General features: G+C 39.3%; 4 protein-coding genes across 7 annotated transcripts; 3 read left to right on the top strand and 1 right to left on the bottom strand.

Annotated features, from left to right (window-relative positions):
- Window positions 1–163: 163 nt before the first annotated feature.
- mrps21 (mitochondrial ribosomal protein S21) lies at window positions 164–1,279 on the bottom strand. Its single transcript, XM_077507910.1, has 2 exons — window positions 1,115–1,279; window positions 164–706 (listed from the first exon to the last, which is right to left on the bottom strand). Exons 1-2 carry the CDS (start codon window positions 1,195–1,197, stop codon window positions 526–528), a joined length of 264 nt encoding a protein of 87 aa, XP_077364036.1. The 5' UTR covers window positions 1,198–1,279; the 3' UTR covers window positions 164–525.
- On the top strand, window positions 999–4,794 carry crabp2b (cellular retinoic acid binding protein 2, b). Of its 2 annotated transcripts, XM_077507909.1 has the most exons (5): window positions 999–1,319; window positions 1,855–2,065; window positions 3,134–3,312; window positions 4,141–4,257; window positions 4,331–4,794. In XM_077507909.1, the coding sequence occupies exons 2-5, from the start codon at window positions 1,984–1,986 to the stop codon at window positions 4,379–4,381; spliced, it is 429 nt and encodes a 142-aa protein (XP_077364035.1). In that variant the 5' UTR covers window positions 999–1,319; window positions 1,855–1,983; the 3' UTR covers window positions 4,382–4,794. The 2 variants fall into 2 exon arrangements, with proteins under 2 accessions (XP_077364035.1, XP_077364034.1); XM_077507908.1 differs by having other exon boundaries at window positions 999–2,065.
- A 3,288-nt stretch (window positions 4,795–8,082) lies between these two features.
- scamp3 (secretory carrier membrane protein 3) lies at window positions 8,083–13,179 on the top strand. Of its 2 annotated transcripts, XM_077507439.1 has the most exons (10): window positions 8,083–8,432; window positions 8,656–8,736; window positions 9,108–9,239; window positions 9,314–9,434; window positions 10,567–10,695; window positions 10,919–11,078; window positions 11,664–11,765; window positions 11,892–12,009; window positions 12,240–12,395; window positions 13,053–13,179. In XM_077507439.1, the coding sequence occupies exons 1-9, from the start codon at window positions 8,379–8,381 to the stop codon at window positions 12,375–12,377; spliced, it is 1,035 nt and encodes a 344-aa protein (XP_077363565.1). In that variant the 5' UTR covers window positions 8,083–8,378; the 3' UTR covers window positions 12,378–12,395; window positions 13,053–13,179. The 2 variants fall into 2 exon arrangements, with proteins under 2 accessions (XP_077363565.1, XP_077363564.1); XM_077507438.1 differs by lacking the exon at window positions 13,053–13,179 and having other exon boundaries at window positions 12,240–13,012.
- Window positions 13,180–14,016: 837 nt separating this feature from the next.
- LOC144007632 (E3 ubiquitin-protein ligase RNF115-like) lies at window positions 14,017–20,918 on the top strand. 2 transcript variants are annotated; one of them, XM_077507441.1, is made up of 9 exons: window positions 14,017–14,321; window positions 17,212–17,270; window positions 17,345–17,402; window positions 17,492–17,706; window positions 17,864–17,932; window positions 18,002–18,080; window positions 19,360–19,432; window positions 20,202–20,317; window positions 20,457–20,918. In XM_077507441.1, exons 1-9 carry the CDS (start codon window positions 14,208–14,210, stop codon window positions 20,580–20,582), a joined length of 909 nt encoding a protein of 302 aa, XP_077363567.1. In that variant the 5' UTR covers window positions 14,017–14,207; the 3' UTR covers window positions 20,583–20,918. The 2 variants fall into 2 exon arrangements, with proteins under 2 accessions (XP_077363567.1, XP_077363566.1); XM_077507440.1 differs by lacking the exon at window positions 19,360–19,432 and adding an exon at window positions 19,218–19,311.
- The last annotated feature ends 1,060 nt before the right edge of the window (window positions 20,919–21,978 follow it).

Below are 21,978 nucleotides of genomic sequence, written 5' to 3'. Positions count from 1 at the left end.
ACCATCACGAGGCAGCAGCCTGCGTCTGTTGACTTGAAATCAGATTACAAGTTGTGGAAAGTAACGAAGTACGAGTACTTTTACAGTACTTGAGTATTTTCTGGCAACTTCTTTTTTTTTTTTTTTTAGTCATTGAATGTGATTATTAAAATTGAGCTAACAGTTTGATATCAAGCAGTATTTATTTCATACGTTTTAGACAATATATGTTGGAGCCATCTTAAAAAAAAACTTTGCAAGCTTTTATAAAATATGTACATGCCAGACATACATTTTATTGCAACAAATGTTCTCCCACGCACAGAAGAGTAGACAACATTAACAAAAATATGCAATAATTTGTTTTCCAAAGAAAAACACAGAAATTTTTCACACAAAATCTGTGCCATGAGTTGATGATAAAGAAATGTCCTTGTTAGAAAACATCCAATTCTTTCCATTTCTCAGTTTGGTGACAACTATTGGACCGACTTTCCATTTTCCAACCATTCCGCTGTGAACATCCTCTTATCGGTCGCCGTTTCACTAAGAACCAAGCCAGGGATCCGTTCTGTTTGTCCTGGATATGAAGGCGATTTTCCGGGCCATCTCAGTGTCGTAGATGCGCTTACAGTTCTCATAGTTCTTCCGCTGACGTTCTCTGCAGGGCTTCTCGTAGTACCGCTTGCGCTTCACCGTCTCAATGATCCCATCCTGGGTCAGGACCCTGTAATAAATGCATGATGTCTCTCAATGCCACAGGTAGACAATAGAAAATGTAGCTAAAACACTAGCGTATTTGTTGTTGCAAAATAGGAATTCACAAAAAATGAGAGGCATGCAGTGTGCACAATGCACTTAGTAGAAAGGCGCTCTGTAGAGTACAGTACAATGCATTCTCTTGCACGGGTCAGATCTGACACATTCAATATGTCACACGTGCTTACGTATCCCTGGAATGAGCTCACCCACTCCAAGCGGGGTCTTGTGATATTTTGCGCAGGCGCAGTTGCGTGACATTGAGCGGAAGGGTAGTTTAGCTTTAGCTCACGTTCGAAACCGCTAAATAAACAACTGCTCATTCATGCCCGATAGCAAGTTTTACAACATAGAAATATAATATGATATATTTGACCTGTTGAGTTGTTTGTACGCTGCATCTACGTTGCCATCTTTAACCATCACCGTCCGGGCAATGAAGCGAAGATGTCTCGCCATGATGAATATCAACCAATGGTAGCGAAAATTATCGCCGTGTAGAAACAGAGACGTGTTAATAAAACGTTCCGCCAACAGTTCCGTCCTACAGGGTCTCGAGGTGCTTCAAATGCTTCGTGGATGTAAGGAATGTTGACGTTGATGTAAATTAAATATTTTTTTGGTATTTTAATTACAAATGTACTTTTTAATTTTATCAGCAACGCGAATTTCAGATCGAGTTAAACCACAACATACAATTGTTGTTGTTTTTTCTCTCTCTCGTTGATTTAATCGTATGTCTCGCTACATAAACAGCAGCTGCCATAACCTGAAGAGATTCTGGATAAACAGTGTGTCAAACCCTTGGAGAAATAAGAATATTCAAAAATGTCAAAAGCATTACTTATAAAAACAATGATTTGAATAATCACTGGGCTCTCTGGGCCCTCTGCTGGTTGCTGTTAAGTGATGATCCATTTCTGGGCTCTCAAATGTTTTTTTTTTTTCCTTTTTGTATGCTTCACGGCACTTAGTGACAAAACGCTACCCGGTTAGCATATTTTTTTTAATTTTTTTTCCCCCATCTTGTATCCAAATGTCTCACCTCGCTGATGCGGGGTGCCCCAGCAAAGCCCTTCTTGCTCTTCTTATTGGCTGGAACTTCTTCACATCCAGGCGAGCTATTAGCCAATAGAAAAGAGACGCAGATGCAAAGACAAGAGGAGTGGACTTTGTCGACCTGGTCGACGGCGACACATTCTCGTAGACACACGCAGAAGAAAAGCATCCGCACAGATCGTTAAGATGGAGAAGAAAATCCCGGACTTCTCTGGAAAATGGAGAATGAAGTCTTCGGAAAGTTTTGAGGAGCTTTTGAAAGCCCTGGGTGAGTAACAATTCCTTTAAAGTAGGTAAAAAAACCACAAACTTTTTTTAACCAGACCTTGTTGTGTTACATGTAAATGTTACATTCTTGACTTTATTAAAATGCACACAATATATTTGATCATTTATTCTGATCTATTCAGCCATCCATATGTACGATTGCAATTAAACAATGAGAATAATATACACATACAATAACTAATTACTTTTTTAATATAAGGTTCCCAACACTGATCTAATCTCAACATTTACCTGCATGAGCATGCCAAAGCCAACGCACTTCTTCTCAAACTAAAAGTCAAAACTGCTTGTTTGGTAGAACTGCACAAGAGAGGCCAGGAAGGGGCCAACGAATGGCATCCATTCAAAATCAAAAGGCAAACAGAGTGTGGAGGAATGTTCGATTCATCTGAAGCAGGTTTCTCCTCATGCGGATGTAATTAGAGTCAGCGTAAACGGAACTGAGCCTCAACATGGGCCCCTGCAGCCAGTCAGCAGCTATGAGACGGCCCGGCCCGGCCCGGGGCCTCCCCGAGCCAAATCGAATGCGCCATGTGCTTCCCTTAATGGCATGAGCAGACTGGAGCAACAAAAGTATGTTGTTAATTTCCCTTTTCAATCCAAGTTGTGACCTCTCCTCACAAAATGTATTTACGCCTTTAGATCTATCATGAATTCATTATCGGATGCTTCTCATTCTCGATGCATATTGACCTAAAATTACTTCATCAAATGCCAGCAAACTAAAGTCACCTGCTCGATTACGTGTTTACTAAAAATAAAAAAGAATATATATTTTTGTAAACATGCTTTGATGGTGTGAAGTCACTTTGTTGTCATGCAGCATTTGATAAAGTTTGGAGACTTTTTCCCCCCCTCTAGTTGCATTCTGTTACCCAAGCTGTGGCTAAAAAAAAAAGTTTATGCTATTACACAAAAATATTATAATAATATAAAGATATAATATTTACCTTGAACCTCAAACTGCAAAAAGACAGGAACTTTCTTGGAACTAGTCGTTGGAGCGATGCAAAGCGCCTGACGTCATTTTGTTCCTTTTTATGCACAGGTGTGAACGTGTTTGTGAGGAAAATTGCTGTGGCGGCAGCCTCCAGTCCTACAGTGGAAATCACCAAGCAAGGGGAGAGTCTGTCCATCAAAACATCCACCAGCATCCGCACTACGCATGTCTCCTTTACTGTGGGTCAATCTTTCAATGAGACCACAGTCGACGGACGTCCCTGCACGGTATTTGTCATTCAGAATCATCAACACGCATCAATTATTTTCTGTCATGCCCCCCTAGTAAGAATAAAACATCTCGCCCCCCCCGGCGACTATAAATAGTATCATTTGTCTATAAAATTGTTAGAAGCACACCTCTACATAACACTGTATCAGTATTAACATACAAGAGAATAAAAACAAAAAAGAAAGAAATATGGACCAACTTACAACAAACAATAGCTTTATTAACTGTAACAGAAAAGATTTAAAGTGCATCTGGAATTCAAAAATAAAATTAAATCCTTAATTAAACATTTTTTGACTGTCCATGTGATACGGGGAAAAAAAATACATAAAATAAATTGATAATAATGCATTCAAACTGATCACCAACATTAACTCAGGAGCACAATATTAAAAAAAACAAAACAAAACAAAAAACTTTAACCTGCAAAACAAAAATACAGCGTATGCTCCATGCGCACACTGTCAATAATGAGAGCGCCACTGCCCCCTAATGTAGTGGAGGTGCAATTGCACTTTATTCTAGGACAGTAAAAAATAAAATAAAATAAAAATAAATAAATAAAAAAGCATGTTCCCCGAGGTCAAACACGCCCCCCTTGATGGAGCCTCGCGCCCCCGGTTGGGGCGTGTTTGCACTATTTGAGAAGCACTGCCTTAGTGGAAAATGGCCAAAACTTGAACAGAGAAGAGGAAACATATGGAAGTCATTGTAGTTCTATTTGAGGTAGAATTTCAAATCGCTACTGCCACCTGTGGCCGAAAATGAAACTACACAAAAAAAGGAGCCTAAACCACTTTTGTATTTGTGTCTTTTTCATGAAGAGTTTTCCTACATGGGAATCAGAGAACAAGATCAGCTGTGAACAAACATTACAGAAAGGCGAGGGGCCCAAAACCGGCTGGACTCGAGAGTTGACGAACGACGGAGAGCTGATACTGGTAAATGGTTTTGTTGACAAATGATCCCTGCGAGGCGTCTCGGTTAAGAAACAATTTTTCTTTCTGTTTCTAGACGATGACTGCTGGGGATGTTGTCTGCACCAGAGTTTATGAACGAGAATAAGGAAATGGAAAGATTGTCATACTTGGTGCCTCTTCATGGTTCATATTTACTTGCCTTGCCCTTCGCCTTCGTCCTCCGAGAGAAGCCATTTTTGGTCACATCAAGCTCCACATGCACATTCATATTTCATTCAATTAAGTAAATCAGAAATTTGCTTGGATTTATTAGTTCCTCCTGATTCCATATTCGTGAGAATACCAAGTGGGGATTGTCATTTTATGAATCTTTCAAATTTGACTACAGTTAATTGTTGTTGTTGTTGTTGTTTTTATTAACTAGGAAACTCTCAGCATGTGAACCTGTATTTGTTTTCCTGTAAAATATTTTTTTTTCTGCTTTTGTATTACCAACCCTGAATGGACTCTCTATGTATCAAAAAACAAAAAATAAATATTACACTTTTATTTTCAAAACTTTTATGATTGTCTTTATTTTATCGATCGCTATTGAGTTCTTCTCAAATACAGTAGCGCCGTGGCCTCGTCAGCTATCTTAACCCAAACGCTGAAAGAAGACAAGCGGTCCTGTGACGTTCTTTCCACTTTATGCGAACATGAATGTTGCATTCTCAATGGCCTCAATAAGTGAACGAATGAGTCCTCAGCCCATGTATGAAAGTTCTTTCATCACTTTTATGCGTCTGAAGGTTTTCTCAGCGCCACTCTGAAGCACAAATCGTCGTGTGAGGAAAAAAACCGCAGATATTTTACTGCACTCCGGGCTGGATGGAAAGTTCTTCGCTGTTTGCTCAATAAAAAGAAAAAATTGGCAGTCACCATATTGAATCTGCCTAAATGACGCCCCTTGACTAAAGGTCGTTATCCACAGAGGAGAATTTGAAACCATTCGGTCCCTCCTTATTAACCGAGTCATTCCCCCCCCCCACACGACTGCGGTGCCAGTTCATTCCTCGAGCGGTGATGTCATGGGGCCTCGGCTTTGGAATGCTGCGGTTTGAAAGCCTGGAGACACCGGAGGCCCACTTTTGATTTGGGGCCATCTGAAACAATCATGACAGAGTTGCAGGAGTCGACTGATACAACAGACCAGCACAAAAGAATGTACGAGTGCGTGAAATGACGCAGTAGGCCAAAGCGGACAAAAAAAAAAAAAAAGAAGTCCCATTTCATGGTTCATGCACTGAACATAATTGGACGGAGGCATCAAAAGCTTTACTGTCACTAACAAACATTTGTCATCGTACTCCTGACCTGGTTGCACGCTTCACACCATCCGAGCCAAATAAGTTGATCTCGGTCTCATCAGACCGCGCCACATTTTCTCGTAGTACTTGTCCTCAGTCTTGTTCTCCTTCAACCAGTTCTTTGGCCCGTTCGTGTCGAATACCCACTTGAACACACCTGCTCCCGATTCACAGCTTTTTTTTAGACTTTGTAAAACTAACGAGGCGCATGACAACCGCGAAGGAAAAAAAAGACGAACTGTGCTCAACTTGGACATTTTCACTTGGGGGTGTACTCAGTTTTGTTGCTAGTGGTTTCAATCAACAATACATTTGAGCATTTTTACTCCCCTTCCAATCAAAGTCATTGAATGAATGTTCTCCAAGTTTCAACTACTTACCTAATTAACCATTTTGAGCCTTATCGAGTACGTATCATTTACCATTTTCAAGAGCTACGTGTGTTATGAAATCTGATTGCCCAAAAATGAAAAACAACGTGTCGTTTTGTACATTTCCTGGCTTGTAAAATAATGACTTGGATCACCTTTCAGGCGTACAATCTTCAAGAAGTAAATCAATCCAGTACATCGGATCGCTTGTCCTTGGCGTCTTAAATATGCAGGGTGGGTCTTCTTTGCAAATTGTTTGCAGATTGCTTGGAAAGGCACTGCCTCATTTCAGATTCAAAAGAAAAACGTCCATATTTATTATGTGTTGAATGTGTGTGTCGACGACTCACATTTATTTTCTGTTTAGCGTTTCAGGTTCTTGGAAAAAAACAAAACAACAAATTAAGAACGTTGCAAACTGAAGCATTCTATAAGTTACATGCAATTATGAGAGAATATGAGGAATGTAACTAGGATGATTACATATGTGACTTCATCATATGACTGCCCTCACCCATGTGACCCCATGTGACTTGTAGGTGAATAGTGCATGGATGACAATCATTATGCAATAACTGCTGGCTAAACGGAGGATGTTGCAGTTCGGACCTGCAAACGCGAACGTTGCCCACAACAACAAGATCTGGAGCAAAAATTCTGCACTCACAATTGTTTTCTTTCCCAAAGCTGTTACGTTACTTGCCCATCCCAAGTCCAAAAATATTGGAAACAAGTCACCTTTACGCCATTTCAAGCTACTTATTGAAGATGGAATATATTTATAAATAATAATGATTTGTAAAGAGAAATTGACTTTACATGCAGTGGTTTATGTCTATTCTCTCTCTCTCTCTGGCCTACCCCCCCCCATTCCTTACCTTAATCTCAACCATAACCCAATTCAAATCTAAACTCTAAAACCAAGTCTTGACCCTCAAAAAGAGGTCTGAACTGGTCCCCACAACCTCAAGTCGGTCCCCACAATGGTATTTAAAGCAGGAAAAAGACCCGCGTGTGGGACCCATAATGTCGCAAAGACAAATTCGGCACACGGCGTGACAAATGCAGGCTATCAAATCCATAATCCAAAAATGGCGTAAGAGCGACATCTACCGTAAGACCAGTCAAGGTGCATGTGTCTGCAAAATAAATAAAATCTATTTTGCTGTATCTGAGTCACTGACTATGCCTCTGATTTTAAACTACACGTTCAAGGTGCCTTTCGGACAACCTTATTATGAAACTGAGGATGCCATGACTGCATAAAAATGAACATTAAATAAATACCATAAAAAACAGCCAGTCAACCATACAAAGTAATACGCTGGCAAATCAATGCTAATTTTATATTTTTTCCAAGCGTATATCGATACTAGTTGTGTTAGCTGCTGTGCTATTTATTTATTTATTTATTTATTTATTTATTTATTTCGTTTCAATGGATGTCAATTATACACATATTTTCACGATTCGGTCCCTATTCCCCGCGAGTAGTGGGTTCCACTTTAATACAGTATTTGAGTAATGTTATTATATTTCTCACAAATTTCTCTATTTGCAAATGTAAATTCGACCTGTATTGGATTTCAATATCTGCAGCTAAAAACAAGAAAGCACTCAAAATTTTGAAATTGTGCTCCCGCTTTAATAACTTCAGTGGTGTAAAAATAAATAAATAAATAATATTTGGATTAGTGATTCCTGGCATGTTTTTCGTTGCTATGTTTTTGTTTTAATTGGATTATTATTTTGTTTTTGTTTATGTATTTTATATATTTAATTACTGCGATTGGCTGGCAACCAGTCCAGGGTGTACCCCGCCTCCTGCCCAAAACCAGCTCAGATAGGCTCCAGCACCCCCTACGACCCTTGTGAGGAAAAAGCAGGTCAAGAAAATGGATGGATGGATGGATGGGTATATTTAATTAGTATCTTTGTACTGTAATACATTTTGAGAGACTGCTAAATAAATAATTTTAAAAAATCATTACAGAGCTGCCGTGTATGTTTAGACACAATTTATGTGAAATATGTGACGAAATAAAATAGTTTATGGATTACAGGGCGACGTGGCCACGCCCCTTCTAGCTGTCCATGTTTTATTTTTTTTAATTTTTTTATTTTTTTAACGCCGCAGTGGTCACATGACCATGACTTTGGCTCATACTTCCTGCTCACTGTTTTCTGCTGTCTTGTACAGATACCGAACGGATACTGTCAGCTGGCCGAGAAAGAAACACACCAAAAGCTTCTCTGTGTGCTTTTCGTTCAAATTGCGATGCGAATGAAAGGCTAACACTGCATGGCCTGTTTTGTTTTCCCTTTCAAAGACGCTAACTGCATTCCTCTATCGACAGTTCCGTTTACATTAGCAGCAAGTGGTGTTGACGCTTGACGTCAAGCGTATTCTTTTCTTCATATTATGTCGAAATACACCAGCTTTCCTGAGCCAATGGACGATCACAACCCTTTCCAGGTGAGTGACGTGATGTTAAAAAGATCATATAACTCTGTGATATTAATAGAAGTTGGGTGGCAAGTAATAGCTGGCGTGCTGTCGCTCATCATGTGACACCATGTGGTTTCTTTTCAAGACTGTTGTGTCCTCTTCAAGCTTTGGCCCACTTGTAGCTCCTGTTAGCAATAAACACACAAAGACGGCAGAGTTGATGTTTGAATTTCGTCATTTTTGTTGTTAGGATCCAGCAGTGACCCAACACAGCAGCAACACCGGCTATGCCACTTTGGACCTCTACAACCCATTTGAGGGCACAGTTGAGGTATGAGCCATCGTATTAGCTTATTATTTAGCATATTATCTATTCAGATTGGAAAAAGCTTGGTTTCATCTCAGTAAATTAGCATATCACGTGAAACTAATTTATGTAGGGAGTTCAATAAAAAAGCTAATACTTTATTATAGATTCACGCAACTTTAAGTGAACTATTTCATGTTTTTTGTTTTTTTTGTTGTTTTTTTTAATATAGCAGTACAGTACACAAAGTACACTCACCAGCCGCCACATTTGGTAGATTTGCACAATCAAATGTCATGTTTGTTATTGTCATTTCATTATAGTTGGCAATGGGACTGCAATGATGCAATGATAAGCAGAAATATGACTTTTTGCTTGACCTTTTTGTGTTTTAGCCTCCACCTCCGTATGAAGCCACCTCTCCCTCGGCCCCCCCTGCTCCATCTGTACCGGCTCAGACCCCACCCAGCCGGACAACACCCACGGAGCCTCGCAACTATGGCTCCTACAACACCCATAACAACCAGGTAGAATTGACACTCACGACGACGTATGAAAGCATTTAAATATATGTATATTTGTTGTGTGTTTTATCTGTCAGACTGCGGTAAATGCCACCACGACCGAGCTGATGAAAAAGCAAGAGGAACTTGAGAGGAAAGCCCAGGAGCTGGAGAGGAGAGAACGGGAGCTGCAGTCGCACAGCTTGGGGCCTGGAGCCTGTAAGATGGGGTGGGGGGGGGGGTTCAAGGAAAATATCACGTACCTAATGAACAATGAGATTTGTTTGTTGATGTTGTACGGATATACAGTGCTGCTCAAACGTTTGTGAACCTCTTGAGCAATTTGGATTTTCCAGTTGTTTCTGAACAGCATTTTTTGAATATATGAAACTAGAAAAATTCCCGCGGAAATTTTGGATGTGACTGCTGACTGTTGCGAGGTGGAAAGCCTCATGCACTGAACAGTTTGCCAAATCCTGTTGAAATCAGGGCACTTCCTGTTGAAATCAGGGCACTTCCTGTTGAAATCAGGGCACTTCCTATTGATTTTAGGACACTTAGGGTCACTTCCTGCTGAAATCAGGTCACTTCCGGGTCACTTCCTATTGAAATGAAGTCACTTCTTGTTGAAATCAGGCCAATCCCGAGATGCTTGATTTGTGGATCTTTCCCCCCCTTCTCCATTCATTCCTATGGGACTTTTTGTCAGTTTTTTTGGGGGGTATTGCGTCTCCATGGTAACTCGGAATTCCGAAAAAAAATAATTCCCCACCGAGTCAGATCGAGCCGCATCTTTTGATACCTCGTTTGTGCCGATACGTTCAACGGTTTGGACCACATTTTGTCTGAAAAATTCCATTCAACAAAGAAAAATAATAGACACCGTTTTCTCGGCTGGTAATACGTGCCTGCTTTGTTTCGCAAGCGGTAGCGGAGCAGCATATTTATTTTTTTTAAATCCAATTTTTTATTTTTTATTTATTTTAACTTATCTAGTTATTTCCATTTATATGTATTTTTTTTGTGTTTCAATTTTTTGAATGATATTTTATGTTCATATTTATTTTTTTTGCATTTAATATATTTATCCATTCATTTATTCCTTCTAATTTTGGCAGTTTTGGTCCTCCGGAGATATAATCGGGTAACAATGAAGATAATGTGGCTGCCTCCAAATGTTAATATTCATATTCAGTGTAGTCTGAACATGGACTGTAGGAATTGAAACGCAAGCCTGTGTGAAAGTGTTGTCAAATCTGAAACCGGCCATCTCTGAAGCGTCCCCCCTCGTCCCAAGGAAACGCTCATCTGGGAAATAACTGTCGCTTCCGCCTTTTGTGCTCCGCTTCAGCTCGTCAGAATAATTGGCCTCCTCTGCCTTCGTTCTGTCCTGTTGGCCCGTGCTTCTATCAGGACATCAATGTGGAGATCAGCCAACGCTTCCAGCGGACCGTCACCATCATGTACTACTTTTGGTTATGTGAGTTTCTGATATTTTACTGGGAACACAGTTGGTAAGTCTGCTCGAAAGTGAAATGCCAAACTTGTGGGAAAAAGAATGTCGAATGTAAAACGGTAAACGCGCTACTATTTGATAATAATATGGTAGCAAAAAAACTTGCTCTAAATGTGCAAATATAACTGAGCAAATATTGTTCTTCATATGGTCATGTCTTCTCTTTGCTGTTGTCGTCGATGTGCAGTTGGCACTGGAACGCTGCTCTTCAATCTAATCTCCTCACTGGCCATGTTTTGCATCGACACTACGGTCGGCGTCGGTCTTGGTCTTGCCATTCTCTGGGCGCTTCTCTTCACGCCGTGCTCCTTCGTCTGCTGGTATCGGCCTGCGTACAAAGCCTTCAGGTGAGGCTCACCTGTTGAAATGTTGAAATTCATGACCTGCCCTTACAACTTCAGTGTCACTCAAAAGATCATTGTGGGAATGCTGAAAGCGCCCCACATAGGTTATTTGGATTTTTTTTCTTTTTTTTTGGCCGAGAAATGACTCCCACATAATACTTCCGATTTACACCGTTCAAATATTGCTTCAAAAATTCATGCCTTCCGGGCTATATATCACCTGAATCCACATTACTTACCGTACTGGCACAATTCAACGTTAAATATCAACTTTTCCACATTCATTTTCAATGTGAATGACATTGAACTTTTTCCAAGTCCCACTTTCCACGCCCATCGTAAACAGATTCAATTTTTATTCATTTATCTTTCAGCTTCAATTAAAACTTTGTCATTTTCACATCATTTATCTTTCAATTTACTTCATCAACATTTAGCTTAGCATTCAGCATGCCCATGCAATTTCTCCACAAATTGCACTTAGTCTAGTGAAACTTTGTTCATTTGCACCAGCAAGCAATGTTGTGCTTTTACACTCTTGCAATAGTTTGTTGCTTTTTAATCATGTACTTTCTGTGTTCCCTCTAGGAGTGACAGCTCCTTCAACTTCTTTGTTTTCTTCTTTGTTTTTTTTGCCCAAGTGGTTGTTTATGTTATCATGACAATTGGCATCCCTGGATGGGGGTTCAGGTAATGACTCTAACCAGTTTGTGACTGTCCTTAATTATGATTAAAAAAAAAAAAAAAAGTGTGTAATATAAAACCGTTCATCTTATTTTATCCCCAAAAAGTAAATCCTTCTGTCTTGTGTGTCAGTGGGTGGATCGTGAGCATGACCGCTCTCAAACAAAACGTCGCTGTCGGTGTAATCACGATGATCAACGCCATCCTCTTTACTGCCCAAGCCGCCATTGGGGTGCTCATGCTGAAGAAGGTCAGCCATTGAAGAAGATACTTTACATACTTGGACACATTTTTTGCTTAAGTTGCATCATCTTTTTGAGGCGTTTCCATGAAAAAGGGGTGCGAGGGCTCGTTCATTGCAGCTTGCACCTTTCAACAGATATACACAGTGCACATGGGACCTTATTTAAAATAATAAATGAATAGGTTGTTGCTGTCCAAGAAGATGTAGCGAATAACCTCTCGTCTTTCCCTGTCCAGGTCCATGCTCTTTACAGGCAGACCGATGCCAGTTTTCAAAAGGCCCAGGCTGAGTTTGCCACTGGCGTCATGTCCAATCAGGCCGTCCGCCAAGCTGCTGCCAACGCTGCTCAAGGGGCCTTCACCGCGCCGCGCTGACCAGGAAGGGAGTTCAGGGTGGGTACGTTTGAGAGGAGGAGGCCGCCTTCAGTCTGAAAGGCTCAGTCGGACTTTCCTTTTCCCCACTGGTGATTAGATTTGAACGGGTGGCCAACCTGAGTCGTGTAATTACCACGAGGAGTGCACGAGACGATGGAGTTATGTAACGTGTGAATAAATGGTTATTTGAAGGAGTCAACATTTCAAGCACACCGCTGGTGTTATGTTAATAAGCTGTATGAAAGTTTGACTGACTACAGGCAGGGAAGAAACTTTTCTGGGCGGTGCCAAATTTACCATGTAGAAGTCACACTAACTTGGATAGCTTCCTTTTTTTTTTAAACAACACAGATGCAGTTGGAAGCATCGACTCAAGTTGTTGATGAGCTAAAATGTCTCCATTTAAACAACTAAATTCTCATTTAGCAAAATTTGCCAAATGCTAGTTGTTGTTGTTGTTGTATGAAACTAACAATTCCGAAGAGAATGCCTATTTATGTTGTTGCCAAACACTCACACACTGTAAGAATTTAATGTAAAAAAAAATTGTATTGTTTGGTGCCTCACTGTTCTGTTGGTGCATCTTGTTATGACTCGTCCTTGTTTTAATGCAAATATACTGAAATGCACAAAAATCTGAGTTTGTTTTTGTTTTATTTATTTTTTTCCTTACAGGTTAGATTGATTACATCACATCATTTGCAACATTGACATCCGATGGCTTCTTGCTCATTTCATCATCAACGTCTGAAAGAACAATTGCTCAGAAAAATGGGGTCAAAAAAAATTCTGGAAAAACAGAGGCTGGTGCTTTTTTTCCAGAGTACTGTATTTTTATTTTATTCTTTACCAAGTAAGCCAACATAACTTCAACTATATCACTAACTGGTAGTTAAGGTAGGTATACGAACATGTCAATCGATTGGCATGATTTTAGTAAGCTAACAGTTAAGTTTCTACTGGAGCATATTGCATGCGGGAAAGTGCAACAAGTCACTTGGAGTTCGGAGGTAATTTGTTTTTTTGTTTGTTTGTTTGTTTTTTTTGCTGTTTTTTTTTTTTTTTTTTTATATTTTCCCCTGCGTCCTGAATCTTTTTTTATTCCTGTTTTTCCTGAGTATTTTTTCCTCCTGTTTTTCTGTTTTGAGGGGGGCAGAAATATGTAGTAAAACAGAAAAAAATATTACAAAAAACAGAAAATTAAAAAAATATATATAGCTCCTCCCCCCCAAAAAAATACAAATATAAATAAATTAGTCAGAACCCTGCACCTCACAAGTAAATTACAATTGAGAGACAGCGTCAAGCTAAAACATCCAAATTTTGTCAATTTCATCTTTATTTAAAAAAGAAAAATAATAACCCCTGCCCTGATCAAAATGGCTTACTCCCTATTGATGCAACGTTAATGATTGAACAAAGATGCCCTTTTTTTTTTTTTTTAAATTGAAGTAATGATAAACCTCAATTTTATTATAATCTTGGCGGATTTTCTCTTAAGAACAGAATTACTCTGCTTTGCTCTTTGGCGTCACCTGTCGCACTTGGGGCGTACTGCGTCCATGATGTCTTCTGTCAACTTGCTTTTTTTTTTCTTTTTTTTCCCACCTGATTCTCTTCTTTTGCGCCTTGACATCAACTTCGAGATCATTCCAACCAACTCTAAACACAAAACGAACACGTGACTTTTTCCATTTTGCACAATTTCCACGCGTCTAACTTCGTGACACAAGGCAGACGTTGGCTGTGGAAAATACCACGTTACACATGAAGTAACGCGACTCGGAGCCCGTTGCGTTGTTTGCTGCTCTGACTTATAAGGACGTCCACATGTCAGCGGGTGTGAGCTTCTACGGGAACATGGCGGAGGCCGCAGCGGCGACTCCGACGAAGCACCGGTTCTTCTGTCACTGCTGCAGGCGCGAAACGCATCCGCAACTCCCGGTAAGTCATTTCAAGTTGACAATATCCCAAAGCTTGCATTTTATTCACATACATTTAGACGTGACGTTAAAGATGGTCGATCCGAATGTGCTTTCAGTGCGATGAACTTGTAAAAATGGACGTCCTACTTTATTTTCAGCTTCCCATTATGTTCCTACATGCAAGAGTAAACATTTCCACATTTTATTTGGGTGATTCACATGCGTACGTTGCCATATTTAGAAGGGTACTCTGGTGTCCAGTTGTCTCTACTTGCATGTGAGAGGGGGTCGTTTGGTCTATAGTGTTCTTATTTATGTGGCACTTACATGGGACTTGAATCACGGGGGGAGAATCGGAGCCACATTGAGAAGGTTGAAGATTTCCTGCAAAAGGGGGGCGAGGTGCGTTTTTGTAAGTTACTGCTGCATTGCATTTGTTGCGCAACAGACGCATCATAACATTATTTACAGACCATGACGAGCTTGCATTAACTACGTACTATAAATCCGACTATAAAGCATTGTCTTTTCAGCCTCTCAACAGTAAATACTTTTTAAAGTCATTTTGCAAATATCTTTTACATTACAAAATAATAATCAACATTTTTTGTTGCACGAGTTATGATTTGAAATTTCCGTGACACACAATTGCACAAGTTGTAACGCTGATTATTTATGGGCGGGGACTGCTTGTTTCTGCTTGTCAGACTGAACAGATGACAGCATCTTACCTGGCTTGCGTTGTCTGCGTCTAATTGTCTCCTAGTGTCCGAAAATCATGACCAGTCATCACCAAAATTCATTTGCACAGGCCTACGCGTGTCCACTTCAACCTGTGAAAACATAAAAACGCAGTTGACACCATATTTTGGATTTTATTGACATTAACAGCCGTGATTCGTCCCAGGCGGAACTTCCGCGTTTTCACACGTCAGCTTTAATTCCGGTTCCGGTTTGCGACGTGTCGGCCGCGTCCCAATACTTGCGCCCCCAGTCCTCAAACTACTACAGCAATCAGAATGAAAAGACATTTAATACATTTCTGCTAAATATTTCGGACTATTTTATTTAACAAGTTTCTCTATAATGACAGATAACAGCACGTTTGATAAAAAAAATAAAATAAAAATAAAAAAATCTTTGATTTATTTATGGTGACGCGTCCACATTTCAGAGAGAGGTGTTGCAATATTTTCTAAAACAAATTGATAAAATTGAAAATGCAATATATTTTCAATATCCTGATCAAAAACTATATAAGGACAGTTTTTGAGTGAAAAATATCGAATCCTGGCAAAATGGTTCTTTAATAAAACATACATTGTAGTAAATATAAGATTTTCTGTCCAAATTAATGCGTTTTAGTCTTTAATCTACGCTAACACAATAGTCGAATTCGAGTATATTAACTATGTGAATTAAAAACACTTCCATAGTTTCTACTTGCGCTGTGTGACGTATTCTTACGCCGCTGTGCAAGTAAGTTCATTATCATTACCTCCAAAACGATGATGTATGTCGGTGGGATCTTAAATCGTGAACCCGAGAACCCCCCCGTCGTTTGGTGCACCTTAATGATGACATAAATCTTTTTGCCACATACTTAAGTGGGAAGTCATTTCAACAAAAACGTTCCCATTTAGTGTCTATTTTTTTTTCCGGTAGAAAGACAATTTGTGATTTCCTCAGAAATTGCATGTGAACGCTGTGACGTTACTGCCGAACCCAAATGCTGCATTCATTCGAGAAATGAGGAGCATAATGATGGTTATTAGCATATCACAGCATGTCATGCAAATATGTCCCTTGGGAGCCGTGAACGGCGGATGGATGACATCAGCGCCTTTTGATCGTATGCTTAGTGGAAAGCGTAATCATCTCCCGCTATTGCCATGACATCATTGCTGCAATATCGCTTGCTCAATGAGCCGGGCTTTGATATCCCTGCAGAAAAATGTGAAAAATTGAACTCATGTCAAACAAGATGCAGTTTGTTGTTGTGTTTTTGGCTGTGGAACGGTGGACCAGCCTTCCACTCCTGGCAGGGTCCTCGAGGGGCCCCTTAGTCCCTTTCTATAGTGGATCTCTGAAAACAAATAGTAGAAATGTGTTTTTTTTTTTGCATATTTATTATTATTTGTAGATAAAATATTATTGTACAATTAATGATTTTGATTAAAAAAAAAAACATTAAAATGTCTGAGTCAAAATCTGTAAGAGAGAGAAAAGCAAAAGTAGATGAAAAAGTTTTTTTTCTAAATTACTTAAAATTGTCCAAAAAGTGAGCGTAAAATGTCCAAAAAGGAAGAGGAAAATTAGCATAAAATGTCCATGAAATTGCCAAGATAAAATGCCATAAAATATTAGTAGAAATTAATTTGTTTGCATATTTATTTTTATTTTTAGATGAAATATTATTTAATGATTTAGATTAAAAACAAATAATTGATCAAATAAAATTAGAGTCAAAATCTAAAAGTTGTCAGAAAAAGAGAGAGCAAGGGTAGATGGAAAAAGTTTTTAAAAATTACCTAAAAATGTCCAAAAAGGAAGTGGAAAATTAGCATAAAATGTCCATGAAATTGCCAAGAAATGTCTGCAAATCAAATAAAAAAGGCAAAAAAGTCACCACAAAATGTCTCAGAACTCCTGAAATTACCATGAAATATTAGTAGGAATGAACATTTGTTTGCATATTTATTATTATTTTTAGATAAAATATTATTTAACATTTAATGATTTAGATAAAAAAAAAATATATATATATATATATATATATATATATATATATAAAAAAAGTCTGAGTCAAACTCTGTAAGTTGTCAGAAAAAGAGAGCCCAAAACGTTTTTAAAAAATGATCTAAAATGTCCAAAAAAAAGTGAATTTAGTCTGTTGTTTTCTTTTCAAGGAGTTTGTGTGCCCCAGGTGCAAGTCTGACTTTATCGAGGAGGTGGAACACAACTCCAGGTAAGGCGGCCATTTTTGGGATTGGGCTCCTGCAAGTCTCCAGTACTGAAGCTGCTTTTTGTTCTGACGTCCAGACTCCTGGAGAACAGCACACCGGAGACCAGTCAAGACTCCAACTCCTTCTTCTCAGAAGTAATCCTTTGCCAATTGCCTTTCAATCTCAACATTCCGGATTTCCTCCAAGCATTTTGACTCACCTGTTTCTCCCGTATGTGTCCAAGTTATGGCAGCTGTTGTTTATGGAGCGCTCCGCTCTGCTGACGCACCCGCCGCCGTCGTCGGAGTCGGTCCAGGACGATGGCGAGACGTTGCTTGGCGCTCAAAGTCGTCTTCCTTTGGTGGCGCCGGGAAACGCCGAGGTCAGAGAGCTCCACTTTCCGTCCCAGCCTGAGGAGAGAAGGTCACCCCGACCTGAGCAAAGGCCTCAAGTGGACGGGTGCGTGATGGACAAACACTCTAGAGGGCTAATTTCACATACACTTCTTAGGAAATACTGCAAGAAATATCCGGGTTTGATAGTGTCCTAGTTTTGTCCGTTTGACCAAAAAAAACCCAAACACATCTTTACCGTTTGTATTTTTTACCCCCTCAAGGATGATGCAACACTTATTGGCTGACCTGTTTACATCCAATGGAAACCCCAGCACGACACCAGCGGCATTGTAAACACCATTTTAATCCTTTTCTGATTTCACCTGCCAGGACGTGACCAAACGTTGTCTTTTGTCCAGATCGAGCATGCTGCAACTGTACTCGAACCCAGCGGATTATGCATGGGGTCAGGGAGGCCTGGATACAGTCATCACAGAGGTCAGGAGAATTTTCCTCTCTGTAATTGTAAAGCAGTTCGTTTGGATCTATTTGATTGGTGGATACATCTTTTACAGGAATAGAAGTACAGTGAGGAAAATAAATTCTGTACATTTTCCTCATTTGTGCGTGTCCACTGTGAGAGTAGAAGTGTGACAATAAATCATGATACATTGTATCAAGATATTTGTAGCTAACATACAGCCACTGTAACGGCTCCATTGGCCATTACGTATTGCGCAATTACTTGGCGGGCCGCTAGGGGGCGCACCTCCCAAGAGTGGCTCGGAAATGTACGGAAGTCTTCAGGCGAGGAAGACTCATGAGCTTACTTTGACTTGCGGAAGACATTTATCTGTCCAGCTACTGACTCATTTTTGCATACGTTTCTATGAAAAAATGTGTATTATATCTTCAACTCAAACATTTTAAAACATATTTTATGTTTTGATTTTTTTGACGGACACAATTTCTGAGGAATATTAGAATTGTTTTAATTAGATTTAAAGGGATACTTGACTCATTGAACAAATTTCAGCAGTGTAAAGTGAATATTTTGTCCAGAATGAATTTGATAACTTGATTATTTTTCATGTACAATGAATACCTTTTAAAAAGTCATTTTTCTACTTGCTGTCGACTGATGATGACATCACCTGTACTGAGGAAGTAGGTCACAGCCAATAATGAATGGCTCACCTGTTTTCCTGGGTGTGGTCAGTGAACTGAGCCATGATTGGTCATGAGCACAGGTGATGTCATCATCAGTCGACGGCAAGTAGAAAAATGACTTTTTAAAGGTGTTTGTTGTCCATGAAAAATAATGAAGTAAACACATTAATTATAGACAAAATATGAACTTTTTTTTTTTTTACTTCTGAAAATGGCTCAATGAGTCAAGTATCTCTTTAATATTTAAGGAATTTATTTACTTTTGTAATGTTACACAAAAAAATTATAAAATGAAACAATTGACTACGTACGTGACATGTTGCATGACAATAGTGTTTAAGGCACAAAGTTGCAATATTCCATCGCTGGTGGGCTGTGTTTTGAAACCAAATGTTGAGCGCTGATTCAATGCAAACGTTGTTCTCTGACATCATCACGTCACCCAACTTGTTGTTGTCGTCTCAGTTGTTGGGACAGTTGGAGAACACGGGTCCGCCCCCTGCCGAAAAGAACATGATCTCATCTTTGCCGACAGTTTGCATTTCTCAAGAGCAAACAGGTGGGAAACACATTATGGCATTTACTATTTTTTTTTTTTCTTTTTCAGGCCTCCTCGGTCACTTGTCTTTGCACTTGCTGTCAACTTCCTGTCCCCGCATCCACTGCTACATTTATGGAAGGTTTATATGACATATTATGAATATATTTATTAGGGGTGTGAATTGCCTAGTACCTGACGATTCGATTCGTATCACGATTCACAGGTCACGATTCGATTCGATACCGATTAATCCCGATACGAATTTATAAGTCGATTGTTGCGATTTTTTTTCATTCAAATTGAGAAAATACTAATCAGTAAGCTTGTAGAGTGTAAGATTTATATGAAAATGTATGATTTATTTATCTGAAATTTCAGTCTTATAGAGGTTGTAATCTGTTTCATGTTTGAACAGCATTGAAATAAAATATTAAGGCTTAATGTTCCGTTCATATAACATTCTTCCATGCTTAAGGTGTGAATCCTAAAAAAAAAAAATAAAAAAAAAAAAAAAAAAAATAAATCGATTTTGCCTATTATTGAATCGATTCGAGAATCGCGCGATGTAGTATCGCGATATATCGCCGAATCGATTTTTTTTAACACCCCTAATATTTATCCATCCATCCATTTCCTGAATCGCTTGCTCCTCACAAGGGTCGCGGGGGGGTGCTGGAGCCTATCTCAGCTGGCTATGGGCAGTAGGTGGGGTACGCCCTGAACTGGTTGCCAGCCAATCGCAGGGAATATATTTATTTCAGCTTTATTTATCCGGATAAGGCAAATGAGAACAGTTTCTCATTTGAAATGACAGCCTTGATCTGCTGCCTCCTTTTGAAAAATGTTGATTTTGCTTATTGTTGTCTTAATCTCGTAAAACAAAAGCTCTTCCTTTGTTTGTCTCTCAGACTGCAGACTGGAGTGTACAATTTGTCGGGAGGAGTATTCATCAGGCGAATGTGTCCGGAAGCTACCATGCCTCCATTACTTCCACAGTGAATGTATAGTGCCTTGGTTGGAGCTGGTAAGGACGACCACTTCATCACATAATGCTCCTCGCATCCAACATTTGTCGTTTAAAATATTCAAGAGCTATCATTGAAGCTAACTTTGTCGCTCCGGCTTCCCTTTCCACACGCTGCTGATTGTTTTCCCTCTTCCAGCACGACACGTGTCCAGTGTGCCGGAAAAGCCTCGACGGTGTGGACAACAGCCTCCTCCTGCACGCTTCACAATCTCCAGAGGCTCACGCCATTAGGACAGAGCAACAGGGGAGGCAAGCCATCTGAGTTATTATGGCAACATCGCCTCCTTTATGGCGACCATCGTCGTCGTTACCTGGCGCTTGAACTGTCACTTCATTTGCACATTTTAGCCAAGGAGCCCTCGTTTTTCATTTTCACTGAGCAGTAAGCTAACGAGACCGCAACGCTAGCGCGCTCTGCTGGCCGATTCGGATGTCCGGAACTTGTCACCACCAAGTTGGCAGCCGACAGAATTCCCAAGAAATGCCACTTTTACATGAAGGCTGTTATGAAGACGGTGACCTAATTTCTCCACTTGAGCTGAATCAGCGTCACACTCGTTTGTAAGGCTGTTATTAAATGTTATCGCTGTGATCTTCATCTGTTTATGCCCTTTTTTCGTCCTTGTCACAAGAGCTGACATTTAAAACAAAAACACGTTTATGGAGGGTGTTCGATGAATATGTGACAGAATTCAGATTTCCATCTTTTATTTCATGGGATTTTACATTTCGACGTGTTGACTCAGGACTTATTGTAGTTTTGGAATTTTTCATTTTAGCTAGTTTATTATTTCATTTTGAGTTTTTTTTTTAATTTTAAGTTAGTTTTCAGGGTGGTTCTGTTAGTTTGTATTAGTTTTAATCATTTAATAAATGCTTAGTTTTGGTTAGTTTCAGTATTAGTTTTATTTATTTTTTGAATATGTATCACAAGTGCGCAATATTTAAAAACCACCATGAGAGCGATGTCATCTGAAGGTGCTTTTTTTTTATTGGCTACTGCTAGATGATGTCACTTCTGCGTGACACTAAAATGATCCCCAAAGGCTCATGCATTAAATTAATTACCAAAGACTAAATTGAAGGACATTTTTGCTATAATTTTAGATAGTTTTAGTTAGTTTTGTAAACATAAAATGTAGTTTGTTAGTTTTCGTTTTTTTGTTGTTTTTTTAAAAAGCATTTTCGTTTTATTTTATTTAACTAAAGTTTTTTTTTTCATTTTTTGTTTTTTCGTTAGTTTTAGTTAACTAAAATAACCTCGCTCAGGACAGAGCGCCTTTGGTTTGAAGCCACCCACTTTTCAAGTGAGCAATAGTATTGGAACATGATGCGAGTTACGTGACTGAGTTGTTCAGGTGTGCCTTTTAGATTGATGACTTACAAAAAAAAGCTGTAAATATGTAAATCGCTGGATGCTAAACCATAAATATGCGGGGGGGCACTGTAGTATGAAATTATTAATAAGCAAATAATAATGTACAGTCCTTTTTATCTTTTATTTTGTATGTGTAGTTCCTAAACAAAGATATTGTAAAAATTTCTGTGTAGCTATATAATTTATATAAGGGTGTCTATTTAGGGTCTGTTGTGGCTCAGGTGGTAGAGCAGGTCATCCAGTAAGTGAGTGAGTGAGTTGAAGGGTCATTGGGTCAAAT

The sequence above is a fragment of the Festucalex cinctus genome, chromosome 19 (genome assembly GCF_051991245.1).
Source record: "Festucalex cinctus isolate MCC-2025b chromosome 19, RoL_Fcin_1.0, whole genome shotgun sequence".
NCBI lineage: Eukaryota > Metazoa > Chordata > Actinopteri > Syngnathiformes > Syngnathidae > Festucalex > Festucalex cinctus.
Note: the sequence above shows the minus strand (reverse complement) of the source record. Positions and strands in the feature narration are given on the sequence as shown.